General features: G+C 43.6%; 1 protein-coding gene across 1 annotated transcript; it reads left to right on the top strand.

Annotated features, from left to right (window-relative positions):
- Positions 1 to 6877: 6877 nt before the first annotated feature.
- Positions 6878 to 15275, top strand: LOC123028964 (vomeronasal type-2 receptor 26-like). Its single transcript, XM_044441332.1, has 5 exons — positions 6878 to 7089; positions 8238 to 8538; positions 9661 to 10056; positions 12847 to 12973; positions 14365 to 15275. The coding sequence occupies exons 1-5, from the start codon at positions 6878 to 6880 to the stop codon at positions 15273 to 15275; spliced, it is 1947 nt and encodes a 648-aa protein (XP_044297267.1).
- The last annotated feature ends 5969 nt before the right edge of the window (positions 15276 to 21244 follow it).

Here is a 21244-nt window from a genome sequence, read left to right on the forward strand (position 1 = left end):
ACTGAGAGGCCAGGATTGGATGGAGAATGGAACATAACAGATAAGATAAGCCCACGCTGTACCATCAAGAGAGACAATGGAATGTGATGAGAGTGCATGCATGCGTTCAAGATAAAGACCAGCATGTTCTGTCAGTAATGCTCAGAGGAGTTCACTGTTCGATCCAGTTGGATTAAGCTGATAAGAGTCAACCTTAAGGTATAAAATGACTGGGCTTTCCAGCTCCCATGTATCCAGAATAGTGCTTCTGCTGGTCACTCACAGTCCTGATGGATCACCGAGATGATCTATTGGATGTGAGTATGATGTTGCATGAATGCGAGTGTAAATGAGGCCTCTTGATATTGTTGCTGATGATTGCTGAAATTATATTCTTATACTTTTGTATTCTTTATATCATAGAATAAATGTTACATGCATAGTGTTTAAAACCAGATCTGGCTTTCAGTGTCTCTTTGAGAAGGGCTTTCTTTGGAAACCTGATAGTCTACTGAATCAAGGACCGCTTTATTACAATCACACTGGGAGTGCATATAAGAGTCAGGGGAAGGTGGAGCCATGCCTGGCCAGATGCAGCAGATGAACAGTTGCAAACTGGAACAGGAAATGACAATGGCATTGGCTAAGCTCTTTCCCAGCCACCTTCTCACTATGTTCCCTGGCTTGGTGGCCAGGAAATCCACCACCACAGCAACTATTTTGGCCAACACACTGGAGGTGGCAACTGAGAAGATGATGCTGAAGGCTGTTTGTTGGAGCAGACAAGTCAGTTTCTGTGGCTGGCCAATGAACAGGAAGGAAGATAAAAAGGAAAGCATGAGAGAGGTGAGGAGAATTTAGGAGAGGTCTCTATTGTTGGCTTTGACTATGGGAGTGTCCAAGTGTTTGAGAAAGGCTCCCAGCACACAGCTTGTGCTTAAGAAGAAGAATAGGGCAAGGGAAGCCAGCGTCATCCCCAAAGGTCTGTTCACTGTGCTGGGAACATACTGATCCTGGTTTGAGTTTGGCTGATCTTTTGGACACTTGATACAGTGATTGGCATCTGACAGGAAAGAGAATGAATCCAGTTTCTCTAGCTATGTATGATAGCCAGAAGAGTTTGAGTTCCATTCTCTTTGGATCATAATGGTAAGGTTGTGGGAGAAGGCAGGGAAAATTGACTGGGTTCACATACCTTGGAAATAGAAAGGGCTTTATAATATCTTCCTTTGTGAGGAGGTTCTGCTTTGCAAAGGTCTGACATGGGAGGTAGTTTCCAAAAACATTGGAAGTGGTCAGTCCTTGAGTGGTTTTAGCCAGCCAGCTGCAACCTTTTATATCCCACCCTTCACAATGTTTCAGAGTTGTAATACAATAAAGTAAATAAGATACAGCATCTAAATTATAGTAGATAAAATTCAACCTTAAAACACTACTAACAATTAAAATAATGTTAGAGTTACTGAGTTAAGATTGATGTTAATTATTTCATTGCAACATGAGTGTACTGGTATACATTAAGGAAACAAATAAGTGAGCAATGAGGCCAAATAACTGTCTGGATAATGTTCCAAGTAGAGAAAACAAAATGCAACTGTGTCAGCAATATTTTTATTTTCCAGAATAAAGGTATTTTGGGCAATAGAGCATCTTCAGACATTTACAATATCTTAGAACATAAGAAAAGACATGCTGGATCAGTCCAAGAGTCCACCAGGTTTAGTATTCTGTTCACACAAGGAGAACCAGATACCCATGAGATCCGACTAGAAGAACATTTATGAAACAGGACCCTCCTGCCCCTTCCCGAACAACTGGTATACACACTGGTAGCAGCATATAGAATGGATAACATCTGGGCTTGGTGAGTTATTAAATTTCACTTGGCCAACTGAAGAAAGCAGAGGAAACCCACATGGCTCCAGAAAAGGTTAAGTGACAGCATGAAAGAAAAAAAGAACATGTACAGGTAGTGGAAACACAGTCAGGACACAAAAGAAGAATATAAACAAATAGCAAGGAATTGCAGGGATTGTATCAAGAAGGCTAAAGCAGAAGATGAACTAAGAATAGCAAGGGATACTAAGCACAACAAGAAAGCCTTCTTCAGATACGTCCAGAACAAAAGACATGAGAAAGAGAAGGGTGTCCAGCTACTCAAAGTGGATGGCCGAGGGTTAACAGATGACAAAGAAAAGGCAGAGGCACTCACTTCCTACTTTGCTTCAGTCTTCTCCCACAAGGAAATCTGTAATCAAGAGGAAGTTCAAGCTGGAATTAAGATATGGCAGCCCAAGATTCACAGACAAATGGTCAAGGAACACCTAAATAGAATACAGACATTCAAATCTCCATGACCCAATGAACTCCATCCCAGAATCATTAAAATGCTAGCAGAGGAACTCTCAGAACCACTGGCTATTATCTTCAATAAATCTTGGAAAACAGAAGTGTCAGACAACTGGAGAAGGGCTAATGTCCCTATCTTCAAAAAGAGAAAAAAGATGAACCTGGAAACTATAGACCAGTTAGTCTGACATCAATCCCTGGAAAAATTCTTGAGCAAATCATTAAAAAATTCATCTGCAAGCATCTTGAAGAAAATGCAGTGATTAATAGAAGCCAACATGGATTTATCAAAAATAAATCATATTAGACAAAGTGAATCTCATTTTTTGACTGGGTTACCTCCCACATGGACAAAGGGAACACTGTAGACATAATCTACCTAGACTTTAACAAAGCTTTCAACATAGTGCCACATGACATTCTGATAAGCAAATTAGCAAAAATTGGACTATATGGAAAAACTATTAGGTGGATCCAAAATTGGGTGCTAAATTGGTCACAAAGAATGCTTATCAATGACTCCTTTTCAAACTGGATGGAAGAAACTAGTGGGGTGCCACAGGGTTCAGTCCTGGGCCCAGTGCTCCTCAACATCTTTATTAATGATCTAGATGAGGAAGTACAAGAAAAGACAATCAGATTCACAGATGATACAAAACTGGGTGGAATAGCAAACACCCTAGAAGACAGAATGAAGATCCAAAGTGATCCTGTTAAACTTGAACACTGGGCTGAAACCAGCAGAAGGAAATTCAGTAAGGACAAGTGCCAAGTCCTTCACCTAGGGAAAAAAAACCCCCAAATGCATCTATACAAGATGGGGAATATGTGGATCAACAGAACTCAAAAAGAAAAAAATCTTGGAGTAATTGTGGACAATAGGCAAAACATGAGCCAACAATGCGATGCAGCCACCAAAAGGGCAAATGCTATTTTGGGATGCATTAACAGAAGTATTACTTCCAAATTACAAGAAGTAGTAGTTTCTATATACTCCTCACTAGTCAGACCTCACCTCATATACTGTGTTCAGTTCTGGGCACAAAGATTTAAGAAAGATTCAGGCAAATTAGAAAGGGTCCAGAGGAGGGCAAAAAAATGATTCAGGATTTGGAAAGACTGCCCTATGAGGAGAGATTGAGGGAAGGGAACTGGGAATGTTCAGCCTTGAGAAGAGAACACTGGGTGGGGGGTGGGGGACATGATATCCCTCTATAAGTACCTCAAAGGCTGTCACAAAGAGGAAGGTCAAGATCTCTTCTTGCTAATGCCAGAATGTAACACACGGAATAATCAGTTCAAGTTGCAATGTATTTGATTGTATTGATTGTGAACCATCCCAAGATGCCATGCATAAGGGATGGCATATAAAAGTTTTTAAATTAACAACAACAACAACAACTCAGATTCAGGCTGGACATCAGGAAAATCTTCTTCACTGTCACAGCAATATGACAGTGGAACCAGCTGCCTAGAGAGGTGGTGGGCTCTCCCATACCAGAGACATTCAAGGGGAAACTGGGGAGCCATCTGAGTGGGATGGTGCAACTTGGTGTCCTGCAACAGCAGGGGGTTGAACTCAATGAACTTCATAGCCCCTTCGAAATCTTCTATGATTCTATGAGTCTATGTTGTGATGTGTCATCAAAGGCATTCCCAACTTATGGAAACCTTATTAATGAAAGCCATCTAAAATGTCCCATCCCTGATAGCCCTGCTCAGTTCTTCCCAATTCCAGGCTGCGGTTCCCTTTATGGAGTAAATCCATCTCTTATTTGGTTTTTTTCTTTTTCAGTCTCCAACTTTCCCTAGCATGATTGTCTTCTCCAGTAACTTTTGCTTTCTCATGATGTGAATACTGCTACATTGTTTCTACTTTCGACTGCTCCCCACCCTACTTTGTTTTTCAGCATTCCCAGGTTTAAATTTCCCTTTGATTTCTTGAATCATCAAGATCTCTTGCTTTTACTCTTTTGTTGCTTTCAGCTCTTGCTTTGCATTGACCATTGCAATAATTCTTTACATAATAATTGGTGGAAGATTTAGGACAGATAAAAAGAAGTCCCTCCTGCAGCACATAGCCAAACTGTGGAATTTTCTTTCATAGGGAGTGTTGATGGCTTTAAATGGGAACGGGGCAGATTCATAATGGAAGAGGCTATCTGTCACTACTAGCCTTGCTGGCCATGTGCTCCCTCCTTCACCAGAGGCAGCTTGCCTGCACACACCAGTTGCTGAGCAGCTTGGGATGGAGGTCTTCATCCATCCTGCTTCAGGGATCCTGTGGACAGCTGGTTTGTAACTGTATGTGTGGAGTGCTGAACTGAACAGACTTTTGGTCTGATCCAGCAGTGCTTTTCCTAGGTTCTGATGTTTTTTTGTCCAGCACATTCCTGCTTCTTTGTCAGTCGCTGAAACAAGAAGCCAACGGTGAAGCAGCCAGGACTGATCATGGCACCAAACCATTTAGGGTGGCTAGAAGGAAAAGGAAGTGTGAGGAGCTTCCCAAGCATCTCTTTGAATTGAGAAAGTGATATCAAAATGAGACACCAAGGCTGTTCCATGTAAGCAAGTGAAAAGTGATGCATGTAGGGTCAAAGAGTCCCAGCTTAGACTTGCAGTAGAAAATGTTGAGATCTGAGCTGGCAGTGCCTGGACATGGAAGGGATGTGGAGGTTCTGGTGGATGGCTCAGTGGAAGTGTCAGTGCTGGGCACTGTGTGAGCAGCATACTGGACCAGGTGGACTTGCGGCTGGATTTGGCAGGGCTCTTTGTATGGGCGTTGTGTCTTTTGGATCTCTGGAGATCCTCCATCTCTGGAAATACAAATATTCTATTCCAAAACACCCAACAAATAATAAACCTGGATTTTGCTTCCCCTCCCTTGAAGATCACCCGGGTAAGAGCACCTGATATTGCATGCCAGGTGTGGCCAGAGCCCCAAGCAAACCACTCCTAGGAATGTTTGAGTTGGCGTGGTCCATATTCCATAGCCATTTCCTATTGGATGGCCACCTCAAAAATTGTGCTGAAACTTCAGCTGTTCCAGGCTGCTGTGGCCAGATAGATGACTGGTGCCCATTATTGGACTAGGCTGGAGGTCTAGTCCAATAATGCTGGAATTATGTGGCTCCCTTGTGAGAGAAGCTTCTCTGGGTACCAGGCTATTCTGGGACTGACTTCAAGGTGGCACTTCTGACCCCTAAAGCCCTATGTGACTTCAGAGCAGCCCACCTGAAAGATTGCTTTCTTCCACACAAGCCTGTCCGGTTCTTCTGAGTTTCTTTGGGCGGGGAGGCTGTGTGAGACCACCTCCTTCTTAAGCTTCTTAATGGGGAGCCCAGACATGGCCTTTTCAGGGACCAATCTCAGGCTGCTGAACTTTCTGCTAAGGGGGGCTCCCCTTGCTTTGCCCCTCCAGCAGGCAAAACCCACTTTATTGAAGAAGTTCTTTGAGTTGCACTTCAGTGTTCTGAGCTCAGCACTCTTTTGCCATTTTATTTGCTCTAGCTGGCATGTTTCTTTTGGATATCAAATCATTTATTGTCAAGCAATGCTGATTGGGCCAGGGCTGTGCTCCACTGGTACCCCAGGCATGGGCCACGGCTCATTAGAGTTGCCCCACATATGATTCCCGGGCACACTTGGCCACTTCAGGAATTGTCTTGGGCCCTGTCAAAAATGGCTGCAGTGGGAGGAGTGGTAAAGGAACCCTAACTTGCCCCAAAGACTGAGTAGAGGGCAGGAGGGCAGGATCAGAACTCAAACAACCAGGCAATATTTTGAGGGCTGCTCTTCTGCTTCCAGGGAAAGTGTCGCCTGCCTTAGTGTTACCGGGAGGTTGCTAGGGAAGAAAGAGTATTCATAGCCTAAAACACAAAGGTCCTGCTTTCTGACCAAGGAGACCACAGGACTTCAGGGTGGCAGCATCTTCTGCTGCAGGAACTGTCATGTGCCATCATGCTCAGCAGAGACTGCTGCAGTGATGCACATCACTCCAAAAAGTTACCTTGCTCCTGGCTCCCTGAAGGGTGTTTTATTACTCAAGCTCAAGACAAGCTCTCCTTTCCCCATCAGTAAACCCAGCTTAGAGATCACACCAAATCTGGTGTGGTCTCACAAACTTATTTTCTTCCAGTTCTCCACCTGGGGCTCAGGCTGCTCAGAGTCCAGAAAGGTGCAGAGGTGATAGTCCTTTCCCTAATCTATGTGATGGTGATTCTTCATATAATTATATATAATCAAGTGATTTCCATCTTTTCCTCAGCATGTTTGCCTTGGAGACCAGCATGCTAGAGACTGGTCTCGGGGGGAAGAGGTGGGAACTTGCATGAAAGGTTAGGCCAATAAAATGCCTCCAAAGTTGAGACAACATGCAGGCAACTAGACAGGGGAAATATGATAATTGGAAATTTCATACAGAGCCTCTTTGGCAAAGAGCTCCTGGTGTGGCCAAAGACAGAGCCTTGCAAGATTCTCCTGGCTTCTCTGCCTATTCTGGTGAGACAGACTGGCACAGGGAAGGACGACAAGAAGGACCAAACCCACGATGATCCATCTACTGCTGCTCATGTGGCTGCCCCATGCAGCCTGTGAGATGCAGAAGGCAAAATGCCCCTTGAATCTGGTCCAAGATCAAAGCAATGCAGAGAACTATCACAGGCCAGGGGATCAGATCCTCAGTGCGATCTTGTCTACCAAATATGCTGTACGTGAAGACCCCTACATCTTTTCTGCACCTCCCATGACCAAAATTGACAGGTAGGTGAGGATTCCTTGGAATATTAAATGTTTTCCCACCTTCCTTCTAATTGCCCCTGTCTGACAAGGGGCAGCCCCAATCTCCTGGTCAACCGAAATATGCTTGGCCATCTCTTGGGTGCTTTCCAGTGAGGTTTTTAACATGCAAAGGAGAAGGGGCCTGGCTGCTTGGAGGGCAGTCTCCCCGCCCCCCACTTCATCCTGCCAATCTCATGAGATGTATTCTTGTCTCCATCTTAAACAAGGTGCTGATTTCACTGCTGCAGAGAAGGGAACCTGGTACAGGAAAATCCCTGGCCACTTCCCTCTACATCCTGCCAAAAGGCAAGGTTGCTGTCCTGGGCAGAAGAAAAATTTCAAAGCTTCCCTCAGTCTAAAAGATTCATTTGGGGAACCAAGCATACCTTGGGTTCTTATGCCAACTCTATTGATCCCCAAGACTCTTTCTCAGGCAAGATTTTACCCAAAGTAAGCTGGTGGAGGACAGAGTGGGAAATGGGGAGCACGTGAAGGTTCTGGTCTCTGCATGACCCTAGGAATGATGCATAGAGGAGCAGTGGATGCTCAGATAAGGCTCTCGAATGGGATGCAAGGGGTGACGTATCTCCTGCAGCTGTTCCCAGGACTATGGGGGACATGCAAAACATGGTTTCTTTTTGTGTTTGCCTTTGCTACTTGTAAAGTGTGACTCACCAGTGGGTAATTGTCTCTGCACTTTTATATTTTCTAAGCCTATTTGGTAGACTCCTTTTTGGACCAGCCTGGATGATTAAAATAAATTACTAATATGAGCATTGTTCTCCCCACACCACAAAGAGCCAATCCATTGTGGATGGGAGCTCAGCACTTTGGGGATGTCTATTGTCTGAATGAATGGAGGAGGACACAAGACCACCCATTTTTCTTTTTCTTGCTGAGCACAAGAAGAGGTCTGTGTCAGGTGCTGGCCCGCTTTGTCCTTCCCCACTGCTGTCCAGGAGGGCAACCCAAATGCCAGGCTCCCCCTTATCCCAAGCATAGAGGCTCAACTGTTCTGGGGAAGCATCCATTGCCCAGAAATACTCTAACACTTAGCAAAGACTGAATATGACAGTTCTTTCCTGGAAGGGAAGGGAGAGTATCACCGTTTCTCATTTCCCTTTTCTCAGTAAAATGGAACGGAGACATGTCCGGTACTGGCACATTTTATCTTTCCTCCTTGCCATTCATGAGGTCAACCAAAGTCCTGGACTCCTGCTCAACCTCACCCTAGGCTACAACATCTATGAGACCCACTTCCATGGGAGAATCACGTCAGATGCCATGGTGGACCTTCTTGCTGGAGGGCAGAGTAACATTCCCAACTACAGATGTGGACAGCAGAAGAACCCAGTGGCCTTTGTGGAAGGGGCTGAATCTGACATCTCGATGCACATTTCAGCCATGTCTGGCATCTACAAAATCCCACAGGTAGGAACTGGGAAGGGAAGAAGTTTGAACTTGGATAGCAATAAGGTGAGCCGCACTAAGTTGAAGCAAGAAGCAGTGAAGCAAAAAGACTAGCAAACTCAATTTTTTCAGGGCATTATAATATGATGATTTAAATGAGTTTTAAATGCAAAAATAAACATGCTTAGAAAACTTATTTTCCCATTGGACTCAGCAAATGTTCTGGTTTCCAATGCTGCAGAATATCAAGAATGGGGAAGCTTATGAAATCCATGGAATGGCAGTTGCAGAGAGTGGATGGAAAGGATAGTTATGTGCTTCAACCCATATCTGGTGATGTGCCCAAAGGGATCACATCATGTTTCTGGACTAAGTCAAAGGATGCAATTAGCTCTTCATAGGATGAAGTTTTCCTTACGATGGCACGCCTTGGATTGGTACCTTCAACTGTGGTGCCTTGGATTGTTTGGCTTACAAGGAACCATACCCCTCACAAAGGGTGAATTGTTCTACATTCAGTGCAATGCAGAAAAAACTGTTGCACCAGAAGAACTCCATCAGGAATTTAATCATACTCGGATCATAACCTCAACCCCAACCCAAATTCCCACTCAGTCTAACTCTCAGAATCATCATGACGAAAGATTTTTGTCTCAGATAATAATATTTTCATGTTAATGTCTATTTGAATATTATCATAAAAACACATCCCTTTCCTCCTCCTAGATGAGTTATGGCTTTGTTGCTGATGGTCTACAAGATAAAGCACAATTCCCATTTATCTACCAGATGATTCCAAAAGAAGAAATTCAGGTTGTGGGAATGGTCAAACTGATCCTGTATTTTGAGTGGATGTGGATTGGTCTCCTTGCTCCAAGGAACGACAATGGAGAAAGGTTCCTAAGAACATTGACACCTCTGCTTACCACCAGCGGAATCTGTGTGGCCTTCCTAAAAAGACTAGTTGTGAGGATGAATTATTTACTCGTCATCCGGAGTGTACCACTTCATCTGTGGAAACAAGTCAATGTATGCATTTATGTATGGGACTCTAGCTATGGATTTAATCTCTTCATCATAATACAATCAAGGCTAGAAGAGGAACAGATTGGGATGAAAGTGTGGATCACAACATCTTTTCAGGACATCTTCATCAATGTCCTTAGCCATCCACAGCCCTTCTACTATTTCCATGGCTCTCTTTCCTTTGTGGTGAAGACCAAGAGAAAAACAGATTACGACTACTATGGGCCAATGTCATCAGATATGACACAATTTTGGCTGACGGCTTTTCACTGCTTCTATTCCAAGCATGGCTTATCTGTAAAAGGTTGGACAAGATGCAGAGAGAAGGAGAACCTGGAACTGCTGTCCCAGGAGGAGATTGAGAGGATCCTGTCTCAGGACAGCTACAGTATTTACAACAGCGTCCGAGTCATGGCCCATGCCTTAAATTTAGCTTATGCATCCCACTCCAAAAAGATCTTGGGTGTGCATGGAAGAGACGAGCTGGAATGGCAAAGGATGCAGCCATGGCAGGTATCCCCTTTCCTTTTGCAAGGTAGTTCCAAATTGAAATCTACTGCAAAGTGGAAGCGTGATCCTGAATCCATACTCACACCATGTCACTAGGCTAATCTCAATGCCTATTTCTGGGATAAACACAGTTGGGCACTTTTCACACTATGCCACCCTGATTGCTCTTTTGAGCTCTTCTGAAGATGGACTGCATGTGAAGGGATGTCTAGTCCACATCTAGCAGAAACCTTCCAAAGGATTTGAAGTGATCTATCATCAACTTCTGCCCACAGACTGAGCATTGTGCCCAGTTCACAAACTTCCACACTGGAGTGATGAACTCTACCTCTAGCTCAGTTGACATAGCTGCTTCTAAAGTTGTATTTGCTCTTGTTATGTGTCATCAAGTCATCTCCAACTTATGGCAGCTACATGAATGAAAGCCCTCCACAATATCCCATCTGTGATAGTCCTGTGTAGCTGTTCTGCATTCTAGCCCGTGGCTTCCTTCATACATCCATCTAGCTCTTTCTGCTCTTCCTTTTCATCTGCCTTCAATTTTCCCTTCTCTTTACTTGATGTGTCCAAAGGATGACAGCCTCAGTTTTGTCATTTTTGCTTCAAGAAAGAGCTCTGGCTTGCTTGCATCTTGATTTGTCTTTCTGTCAGTCCATAGTATTTGCAAAGCTCTCCATGTCTCCAAAGACACCATGTTTCTAATGTGTCCATTTTCCTCCTCAGCTGTCTTCACTCTCCTGCACCTCTAAATGGTCATCAAGCATACCATTTGTGTTGTCTTTATTATCATCTGCAGTCCTGCTTCTGCAGCTGCTTCTTTCTTTTTGGCACTTTTCATCAGGAGTACTTTCAAGTCTTTGCTGCTTTCTGCCAGCAAGATGGCATCATCTGCTTTTGTTAAATTATTTGTTTGTGTGTGTGTGTCTGTGTGTGTTCCACCAATTTTCACTTCTTCCTCTGAACGCTAATCTGGCTTTCTTTCTAATATTTCACCTTTCTTCCTTGTGTCACCCTTGTAGAGACTAGTCTAGTGAGACCATCTGCCCTCCTTGTGGCATTGTGTTGAGCTTCTCGGATGCTGTCAGGCCACCGCACCACATTGGGGTATGCATCCCAGAGGAGGAATTTGCCCTTTCTCAGGGAAATGAAGGTTTCCAGATGTTGTGCATTCTGGAGTCCTTTCTTTCTTCTATGCTTTGGTGATTAATCATTGCCACCTCAATGGCTGCTCTGGAGATTTCTGTTCCTTCACAGCCTTGTTCCACTCATCCTTCTGTTTCTTCCTGGTGCCTTGCTCTACATCCAGTCTTCTCGGTGGTACTGGACTCACCTGATCACTTCTCAGTCTATGCTGATTACCCTTTCACGGGCTCCTTGCTGGAGGAAGGCCTTTGACAGGACAGTTCAAGTGGGAATACATGACTTTTCTGTTAGATTGTTGGAGCATTTGCTGCTGGGGAGCCCCAACAGACTGAAGTATATTAGAACTGTGGATTTTTCCACCGATTTCAATGGGAAGGTCTCCCTCCTCACTCTTCCTCATGTTTGAACCACTCCATTTTATTCTCACATTGAACAGGCTGGTCATATTTTCTATACCTAATCATGGCATCTCTGGTGAAGTCCAGATATTATGGGGCTGCTCTGAGCATTCCACATTAGGCATTTTTGTGCAGGTCTCTTAAATAAGCTTAAATCAGCCAGTACCTTCCTGTTGTGCATGAGGGTTCTGGATGTTGCTTCCAAAGCCAAGGATGGCAAAGCACAATGGTTGCCACAGACATGGGACATCACAGCCTAAATGCACAGAAACAGGGGAGATGAGAACTTATCCTGGCTGTGACACTGAAAAAAGATACTGGAGCTGATGCTAGGAATGCAACTGAGCTCATTCCTAAGGGGTTCAGGTGCAAATGGAACAGGGCCAAGTATCCATCCTGCATCCAAATACTCGGAATACTGGCTCTTTTCTCTGTCCTTCCAGTTTCACACTTTCCTGAGAAGAGTCCAGTTTGCTAATTCTGCCCAGAATGGGCTTTATTTATATGAAGATGGGGAGCTGGCAGTCAACTATGATATCAGGAACTGGGTCTTTCTCCCAAATGGGACCTACCATAGAGTTACCATTGGGAGCCTGGAGGGACAGGCAGCCCGGGATCTGAAACTCACCATGGATCCACAAACAATCATGTGGCCCAGGCCGTTTCACCAGGTTGGCTAATGATTCCTTGCATTGTTACCTTTCACATTCATTAAACTGAACTACATCATCAAATATTTCCTATGGCATGCAGTTTGCAATCTTCTGTATGCTTTCCCAAGAGTAAGTATCAAGTAATACTGAGCCAGTTCTCCTCAAAATATGTAACCTGGACAGGGATCCATTTTCCATCCTCTCCCTCTCAATTACAGAGTTCAACTGAAATTCCAGTAGCCCCGACAATGGCCAAGGCACACTGCTAGGACCACAAGAAAGGGACGTTGATTCCACTTCATCCTTTCTGCCCCTATATTAAGCACTGTTTTCCTGAGCATATGTTCACACCAGTGGTTTACAACAATCAGGATTTGAACCTGAAGAACTAATCTGGCCCTCCCCAATGGCATCACTCTTGAAAGCTGAATCTGAGATGTCTTAATCTCATTCCAGAAATGCTTCCTTGAAAGAAGCACCTGCCAGGGCTCCCTGGGAAAGGAACTTCCATTCATTTGTTCTACAACTAGATGATTCATGTCCATAGACACAGAGACCCTGACTAACTCTTCCCTGATGCTCCTTCTCTTTGTTTGCAGACAATACCTCAATCCAGGTGTGTTGAGAGCTGTCGTCCTGGATCTGCCAAGAAGGTTCAGGAGGGGAAACCACCCTGCTGCTATACCTGTGCCCCCTGTCCAGAAGGCACCATCTCTGCTCAGGAGGGTAGGTGTCTTAAGAGGAAAGGAGCACTTTTCAAGGCCAAGTAGGTCAAAGAGTTGAGTCCACCTAAACACTATTGTTTAACTAGAGATTACATTGAGGATCCACCTCCCCACTGGTGGAAGGCGCTTCCCAGGAAAGCTCCCATTCTATCTCTGGGCAAGAAGTCTGGTCAGCCATAGCAGTGCACAGATTGATCCCTGCCTGAATGTGGAGTTTATTCATTCTCCCTAATCTTGGTCTCCTTCGTTTAATTCTGCTATTCATCTTGATCTTTTCCTGTTCCAGTTTTTATATTGGACCAATAGATTTCATGAAGGGCAAATAACAAATATATTTTCAAGTTTAATAAATATCCTGTTGGAAATGTTTATCTACTCAGTGTAGTTATAAAGGATTTTTTTCTACTTAAATTCTTTCCTGGCTTTTGTATTTCTAATCTCACTCATTAATTCTATACAGTAGATTCAATTAAATGGCATTAGAGGACAATCCTTGAAATACAATGGAGGGCAATTGTAGCTCAACCCACTCTTCACCCTCCTTGAATCAAGTTCAACCCAAGACCAGATGGGATCATGAGTTTGGGCCAAGTTAAGAAACACTTAAGGTCTTATTAAGGTCCTTGATTCCATGGAAGACCGAAACATTGTTCCCAAAAGGAGGACAGATCAGATCACAACGGCCTCATTCTTACCAACCAACCAACTTATTTTGTAGCTTAGGTTATTCCATAACTTCTCTCACATAATATCTGCTAGCAAAACCTGGCCTGGATGGGTAGGGAACTCATAATAGGGCTAGTGGAACTGTTTCCAGCCTCTGAACCTATTCTTGGTAATAGTTCTCCAGGAAGGAACTCCAGGAGAAAGCTAGACTAAGATCCTTCCATTTAAGGCCAGTTCCACACATATTCAAATGCTCAGGAAGGCTGGGTTTACTCCTCCAAAGCTCAGGGGACACCAGATCTTACAAACCCACTGAAACTTCCTTAGCCTACAATGGGATATGTTCACAAACTCATAATCTTTTACCTGGGGATTTGAGTATGAACTCTGGAGAAGCAGATTGTAACCAAGGAAGCCAAAAGTCTGTCAATGGGACTCAGAGCTGAGCTGGACTTCCTTGTTGCCTCCTCCCATGCCAGCCTATCCTGTCTCATTAAGCAGTGCCACAGGGAGCTGGCTCACTGGACTCCCACAGCTGTGGCAACTAGTTGCAGGCTAGCCAAGTTCAGGACTCCCCAGATAGCGAGTCCTGGCCCAATGTGGGAGGCGTGTGCACAAGAATAAGAAGAGGCCCAACATTTTCCATCAAATGTGTTACAACACAGACACTTCTGAATAACATCAGATGGTTCTTAGTGAAACTGGGTTGACTCTCCCTCCTTTCAGATGCAGATCACTGTATTGCGTGTCCAGAAGATCACCAACAAAATTCAGACCAGGATCATTGTGTGCCCAAGACCTTGACATTCCTATCTTACGCAGGCGCTTTAGGGATCACCCTGGCTTCCCTTGCCTTACTCTTCTTCTTAACCACAGGCTGTGTCTTAGGAATCTTCTTCAAATACTTGGACACTCCAATAGTCAAAGCCAACAACAGGGACCTCTCCTACATTCTGCTTGTCTCTCTCCTGCTTTCCTTTCTGTCCACCTTCCTGTTCATTGGGCAGCCAAAAAAAGTTACCTGCCTCCTCCGACAAACGGCCTTCAGCATTATCTTCTCAGTTGCTGTCTCTTCTGTGCTGGCCAAAACAGTCACTGTGGTGCTGGCCTTCCTGGCCACCAAGCCAGGGAACAAGGTGAGAAAGTGGCTGGGAAAAAGCTTGGCCAATGCCATTGTCCTTTCCTGTTCAAGTATCCAACTGGTCATCTGTTCCTTCTGGCTGGCCATGGCTCCACCCTTTCCTGACTCTGACATGAACTCCCAGCCTGGACACATCATTCTGCAATGCAATGAAGGGATTGTCACAATGTTCTATGCTGCCCTGGGATACATGGGCTTCCTGGCTGCCATCTGCTTCACAGTGGCTTTTGTGGCCAGAAAGCTCCCTGGGGCTTTTAACGAAGCCAAGCTGATCACCTTCAGCATGCTGGTCTTCTGCAGTGTCTGGGTGTCCTTTGTGCCCTCATACCTGAGCACCAAGGGAAAGTATATGGTGGCAGTACAGGTCTTCTCCATCTTGGCCTCCAGTGCTGGGTTGCTGTGCTGCATCTTTCTTCCCAAGTGCTACATCATTGTCCTGAGGCCTGACCTGAATACAAAGGAGCATCTCATGTTGAAAGTACATGAAGCCAACTGATGCTAAGCAGGAGGGATCCCCTGTAGCCATTAAGATGTGAGCTAAGTCTCATGGGAAAACCAGCAAGAACTGGTATTTCTCTCATCTCTCTCAAGAAGGGAGACCATATCCAAACTAAACCCCAGCTTGGAAAGGCAAAGGAAAGCCTGTACTTTGTCGCTTACTGAGAAAAACCACTCTGTACACCTAGCTGTTCGAAAAGACTGTTTTCAACGGAAATTGAAAGCTAATGGAGTTTTGGCTCCAGGTAGCCTCAGGTTTTCAGGGAATTTAGGGCTCAGATGTAAAACCAGCCCAGGATATTGCTTAAGTCCAGCACTCACACACATTCAATGACAGGGGCTCCGTTCTTTTCAATTGATTTTCATTGACATTTATGTTACCTTTACTGTTATTTCTAGTTGATCTTTGGTATTGTCTTTGATTATATTTTATGAATTGCTGTGCCCCAAAGAAGTTGATCAAATAAAATATTACATACAAGATGACTTCCTTTGGTAAATGGAAATCTTGTGCAAATACTGGGCAGAAATCTCATCAGGAGCTTGCACAAGGGATATGCAAGCAGATTATATGATATACAACAAACAAATGCAATAAACGCTTCCCTGATTCTGACATGAACGCCCAGCATGGACACATCATCCTGCAATGCAATGAAGGGTCTCTCGTTTTTTTCTATGTTGCCCTTGGCTACATGGACTTCCTGGCTGCCATCTGCTTCACAGTGGCTTTCCTGTCCAGGAAGCTGCCTGTGTCCTTCAATGAGGCCAAGCTGATCATCTTCAGCATGCTAGTCTTCTGCACTGTCTGGGTGTCCTCCATGCCTTCCTACAAGCACCAAGGGGAAGTACATGGTGGCAGCGCAGGGTCTTCTCCACCTTGGCCTCCAGTGCTGGGCTCCTGGGCTGCATCTTCCTTCCCAAGTGCTACATCATTGTCCCAAGGCCTGACCTGAATGCAAAGGAGCATCTCAGGTTGAAAGCACCTGGTGAAATCTCATGATAAGTGGGAGGAATCCAGTGTCACCATTAAGTTTGGAGATACAGTAAATCTAAGGAAGAAACCTGAAAGAACTTACATTACTCAATCCCTGAAATCCTTTCTAGCAAGCAAATACGGCTTTCTTCTAGGACCTCTTGGTTTGTAAGCAGCTCTGCTGAGATTGCTGTAGATTTTCATTTGATTTTCTGGAACTGCTGTGTTTTCCTTGTATTGCAGGGTTGTTTTCTCATAATCTGTTCTTAAGGAGCCCATAAAACAGCTTGAGTGCCATTCCTTGGTAGAAATGGCAGGCATGAATCAAAGGAGTCCCTAAACAGGAACTCGGACATATTAAGCACCCTGCAGCTGCCATGGGGAAGCAAAATGCTGATGCTACCCATGATACAGGGAGTCCCATGGGCTGTGTTCAGAGTGGGCCACCAAGGCCTGGACCTGTGCTAATCAGAGCTGGCTGGCTTGTCATCACCTGCTTCTTCCCTGGGAACTCATTTTGAGTGCAGGTACACCCATGATTATTGCTCTTTAAGAAGCCCAGTTGTGGAACTAGTCAGAGACAATGGACATTCACTGGCAATCCATTGTCAGAGCTGAATGGGAACACTGCTTCAGCCCAGTTCCAGCACCAAGTAAACCCTGTCTTCCCAAACACCAAACTGTTTGTTATCACAGAAAGAACTTGAATTGCTTTAAAAAAAACATGGGAGGGTTACAGCTTCTGGCAGATACGAAACAAGGGATGCAGGTTGCTTTGTACCCTGCTGGAATCCACAGTGTCTTCCTCTGTTCTACTGGAAGGGCTGGGAAAGGTTGTAGGGTTGGAAAGACCAAGTTCAGACACTGAATACCCTATGAGACAGCAGGGCTTAAGGTGGAAACATTATCTGCTTGCTTGGAAGAAAGGTTTATGTACTCATACTGTTTACTAGTGACCACTTAGTGCTGTGCATAAATTCAAGTGCATCCCAAAACATAATCTTCAGCCAAGCACATTCGATGGAGGTTTGTCAATGAGGGTCAACCAGCACTCAACTTTCCCCTTCAGTGATCCCATCAGAGATACTAGTCTAATTTCGGTGAGATTCACAAGCATGTTTTCCTCCCGCTCTCCACCTGGGGCTCAGGCCACTCTGAGAGTCCACCAAGATGCAGAGGTGATACTCATTCACCTTGTAATTACCTACCTCACAGTGATTTCTTTTTCCTTTTTGCCACTGCTCAGGAAATTGCCTATAGGACCAAAACTTGCAATCAAGGAAAATGTTTCCTGGTGCCTGTAAAGTCTGCTGCATAAAATCACTTCTCAGCTGACATGAGACTCGAAGGCAAGGAGCAAGCAGAGCAGGCAGGTGAATGATGCTTCTGAGAAATGTAAACAAGCCCCTCCTTGGTGCTGACCTCCTTGTATGTATGAACACAGGGCAGCCTCGGTCTTGCACAAGTTTCCTGTCTTTCTCTCATTAGTGTGTGAGGGGAATGGACAAGAGGGAAGGCTAGAAAGGAGAAGGGCCCCCAATGGTTAACCGGATTCTCCTTTCAGTGTTCTTGCTGCCCTGTGCAGCCTTGAAGGGGCAGGAGGCAAAGTGCCCCCTGAATCTGATCCCAGATGAAAGCGCAGCAGAGAACTATTACAGGCCAGGAGACCTGCTCATCGGTGGCATCCTGGCAACAAAAGATGTCGCACATGAAAACCCATACGTCTTCTCGGAGCCTCCCCTGACCTTCATTTGGAGGTAGATAAGATTTCTGGACAGATACCATGCTTTCCCACCTGCCTTCATTCTTCCCCACCTTTTAACAGAGACAAATCAAATTCTAATGTCTCCGATCACCCTTTGTGCAGTACAGTCCATATCTGGCACTTCTCCTGGCTGTTGACCAAGGAGAGTTTTAAAAACCTGGCACATGGTCACTTCTGGGATATCAAAGTTCTGTTGTCTGCATGATCAGACTTGGGCTGCATTGAGGGAGAAAAGGGCAAAGTGTCCTCTAGCTTGAGATGAAAAAGGTTGGGTTTTACCTGCAGTTGCTCCAGGTCTGCTGGGAACATGCAACAAGAAGACACTTTTCTTTATGTGGGCATTAGATTCCATTGTTGCAGATTTGATCTACCAGCTGGAAGTTTATGGTGTTGTCCTTGTGTCTGTTGTGTTGCTTCTTTAACAATCACAAATATTATTCATATCGTATTTATTTCATTTCTATACCACTCCACGGCTAAAACTCCCTAGGCAGTTTCAATAGGCTTTAGCAATAGATTATTCCCTCCAGACTTTCATATTTTGTAACATTCAAAATGACTCCTCTTTTGAAAAGTTCAAAACAATAAACCTTAATAAACCTAAAAAAATAAACCTTAATAAGCAAATTGCTTGACTCTCCTCCACTTTGGGGTATTAACACTTGTCAGATGCATTGCCTGGAAAGATTTCTAGGTATACAGTGGAAAATATGTTGTGCTTCTTTCATTGCAAAGAAGAGGAGAGCACTGAAACCAATTTTTCTTTTCAAAGTGAACCAGGAAAGAACTTCGTCAAGTACTGGAACATTTTGTCTTTCCTCCTTGCCATTTGTGAGGTCAACCAGAGTCCCAGTCTCCTGCCCAACCTCACCCTGGGCTACAACATCTACGAGACCTACTTCCATGGGAGAATCACTTCCGATGCCATGGTGGATCTTCTTGCTGGCGGGAACAGCAACATTCCCAACTACAGCTGTGGACGGCGAAAGAACCCACTGGCCATTGTGGAAGCGGCCGAAGCTGACATCTCAATGCACATTTCAGCCATGTCAAGCATGTACAAAATCCCACAGGTAGGAATGGGGAAGAGGTAAGTTCTGTGCAGTTTTTTCTAGGAGACCAATAAAAGGACAACACAAGGCAAGTCATACTTAAATGCAGCAAGATTCAGTGAGGCTTCCATCTGAACGTTTATCTTGCCCAAACCCTAACCCCAATTGTCACTTAATCTGGGCTCCATATTAGAAGAGGGACATAGCTAGGTTAGCATCAGTTCAGAGCAGGGTCACAAGGATCTTAGATTGTGTGGGTTTCCATGTGAAATGAGATGGAGGGAGCTGGGTCTCTTCAGCCTGAAGAAGGACACTCAGATGGGGTCTTATAGTGACATACAGGTATGTGAAGAGGTGTCACATGATGGAGGCTCATGACCTTTTCTCCCCTGTGGGGGAGGAAAGGATGTTGTCCAATGGGACAATGCTCAAAAATCCAGACATCTATTTGAATGTTAGGAAGTACTTTCTGGGGGATGGGCCAGTCAATGGCCTTGATCAGAATCTGACAAGAAAGTTCCTAATGCCTCATTAAAAAATAACAAGAAAAACCCAGACACAGCAGATGATTGTGGATGTGATTTGAAGGAGAAGAAGATTGCTGCCAGAGAAAAATTCAATAAGGAGGTACTGTTTTATGCATTGTAAATAGACTCAATATTTAAACCCATGTTGGAAAAGCCTTAGTGGGGGAGTGTGATAGTGACTGGTTTGGACTAAGATGGAGATTGTCCTGAAAAATAGTTGGGAAAAAGAACTTTGCAACTTAAAGCTAATTGAAGAGACTTGGTTCATGGACTGTAAAAGTTTCAGCAGATAACTTAATTAGATTCAGCACAGCTCCAGCTTAAGATGATACAATAAACAGTACTAATGGGATAGGCTTGTGATTTGAGGAAGAAAGTAAAAGCTTTATTTTCAATGTTTTAAAGAGTTCAGTGGAATTAAATCTTAAAATAAGCAAAACATAAAGACATAAAGATTTATATGGATATTTTAAAAGCTATAAACAATGGAGATTGTGATAAGCTACATTCCTTTTTGTTAGGTAAATTTTATTATTTTGTACAAACTAAAAAAAAAAAAGAAACTAAAAAACATCAATCATCAGAAACATCAGACCTACTGGTCAGACCCCTATTTTTTTTTTTTAACAGCAATCTGTAGACATATTCAAATCTATGCATAATCCCAATTTTCTAGCTAATACTAAAAAGAGTTTCAAGTTTGATAGAAGTATGCATCCTCTTTCTCCTTCAGAGACCAAGTCAGTCTGTCCATTTCAGCACAGTCCAGAATCTTTTTTAAAATCAGTTCATCAGTGGATGGTTCTTCACACCTTCAATATTGGGCAAATACAATCCTTGCCACAGTAATTACATGTAAAATTAAATATATTTCTTGTTTATCAACATCATCAGGTACAATGCCTAGTAAGAAGACTTCAGGTTTAAATATTAAAGATTTTGGTAACATTTCCTCAAGCCATTTATGTATTCTAGCCCCGTATTTTTTTTTTTTTTTGTCAAATCACAAGTCCGCCACATATGATAAAAAGTACCCAGTTTATGTTTGCATTTCCAACATCCATTTGACATATTTGGAAACATCTTTTCTAATCTATTTGGCAATAGGTACCATTTATAAAACATTTTATAAAGATTTTCTTTATATGAGGTTGCTAAAGTTACCTTGATATTTCTTTCCCACAGCTTTTGCCATTTCTGTAACTCAATATTATATCCAAAATTTTGTGCCCATGTTATCATAGTTTCCTTCACTTGTTCATCTTCCATTCTCACATCCAATAGAAAATTATACAGTCTTTTAATCATTTTCTCATTTGATTTTAAGATCACTTGGTCAATTGTTGTTAACTCCTTATAAAAACCCCACATTTTTTAATCCATAACATATCTCAATTGTATTTGAACCTTATGCCACCAAGAGATATTAATACCCTGCTCTTGTAATTCTTGGTTCGGTTTCAGTCCTCCATCATTATCCAAAATATCATCATATCTCACAATCATATCAAAATTCTATGTGTTTGGATGCACAAGAGCTTCCATAGGCAAAATCTATCTTGGCAACTTACTGTACAGTTTTGTCTTTAATTTTTCCCATACCGACATTAATGACTTTTTAATATAATGATTTAAAAAACAGCCATG

Source organism: Varanus komodoensis, unplaced genomic scaffold (assembly GCF_004798865.1).
Source record: "Varanus komodoensis strain SLA01 unplaced genomic scaffold, ASM479886v1 scaffold399, whole genome shotgun sequence".
NCBI classification, from domain to species: domain Eukaryota; kingdom Metazoa; phylum Chordata; class Lepidosauria; order Squamata; family Varanidae; genus Varanus; species Varanus komodoensis.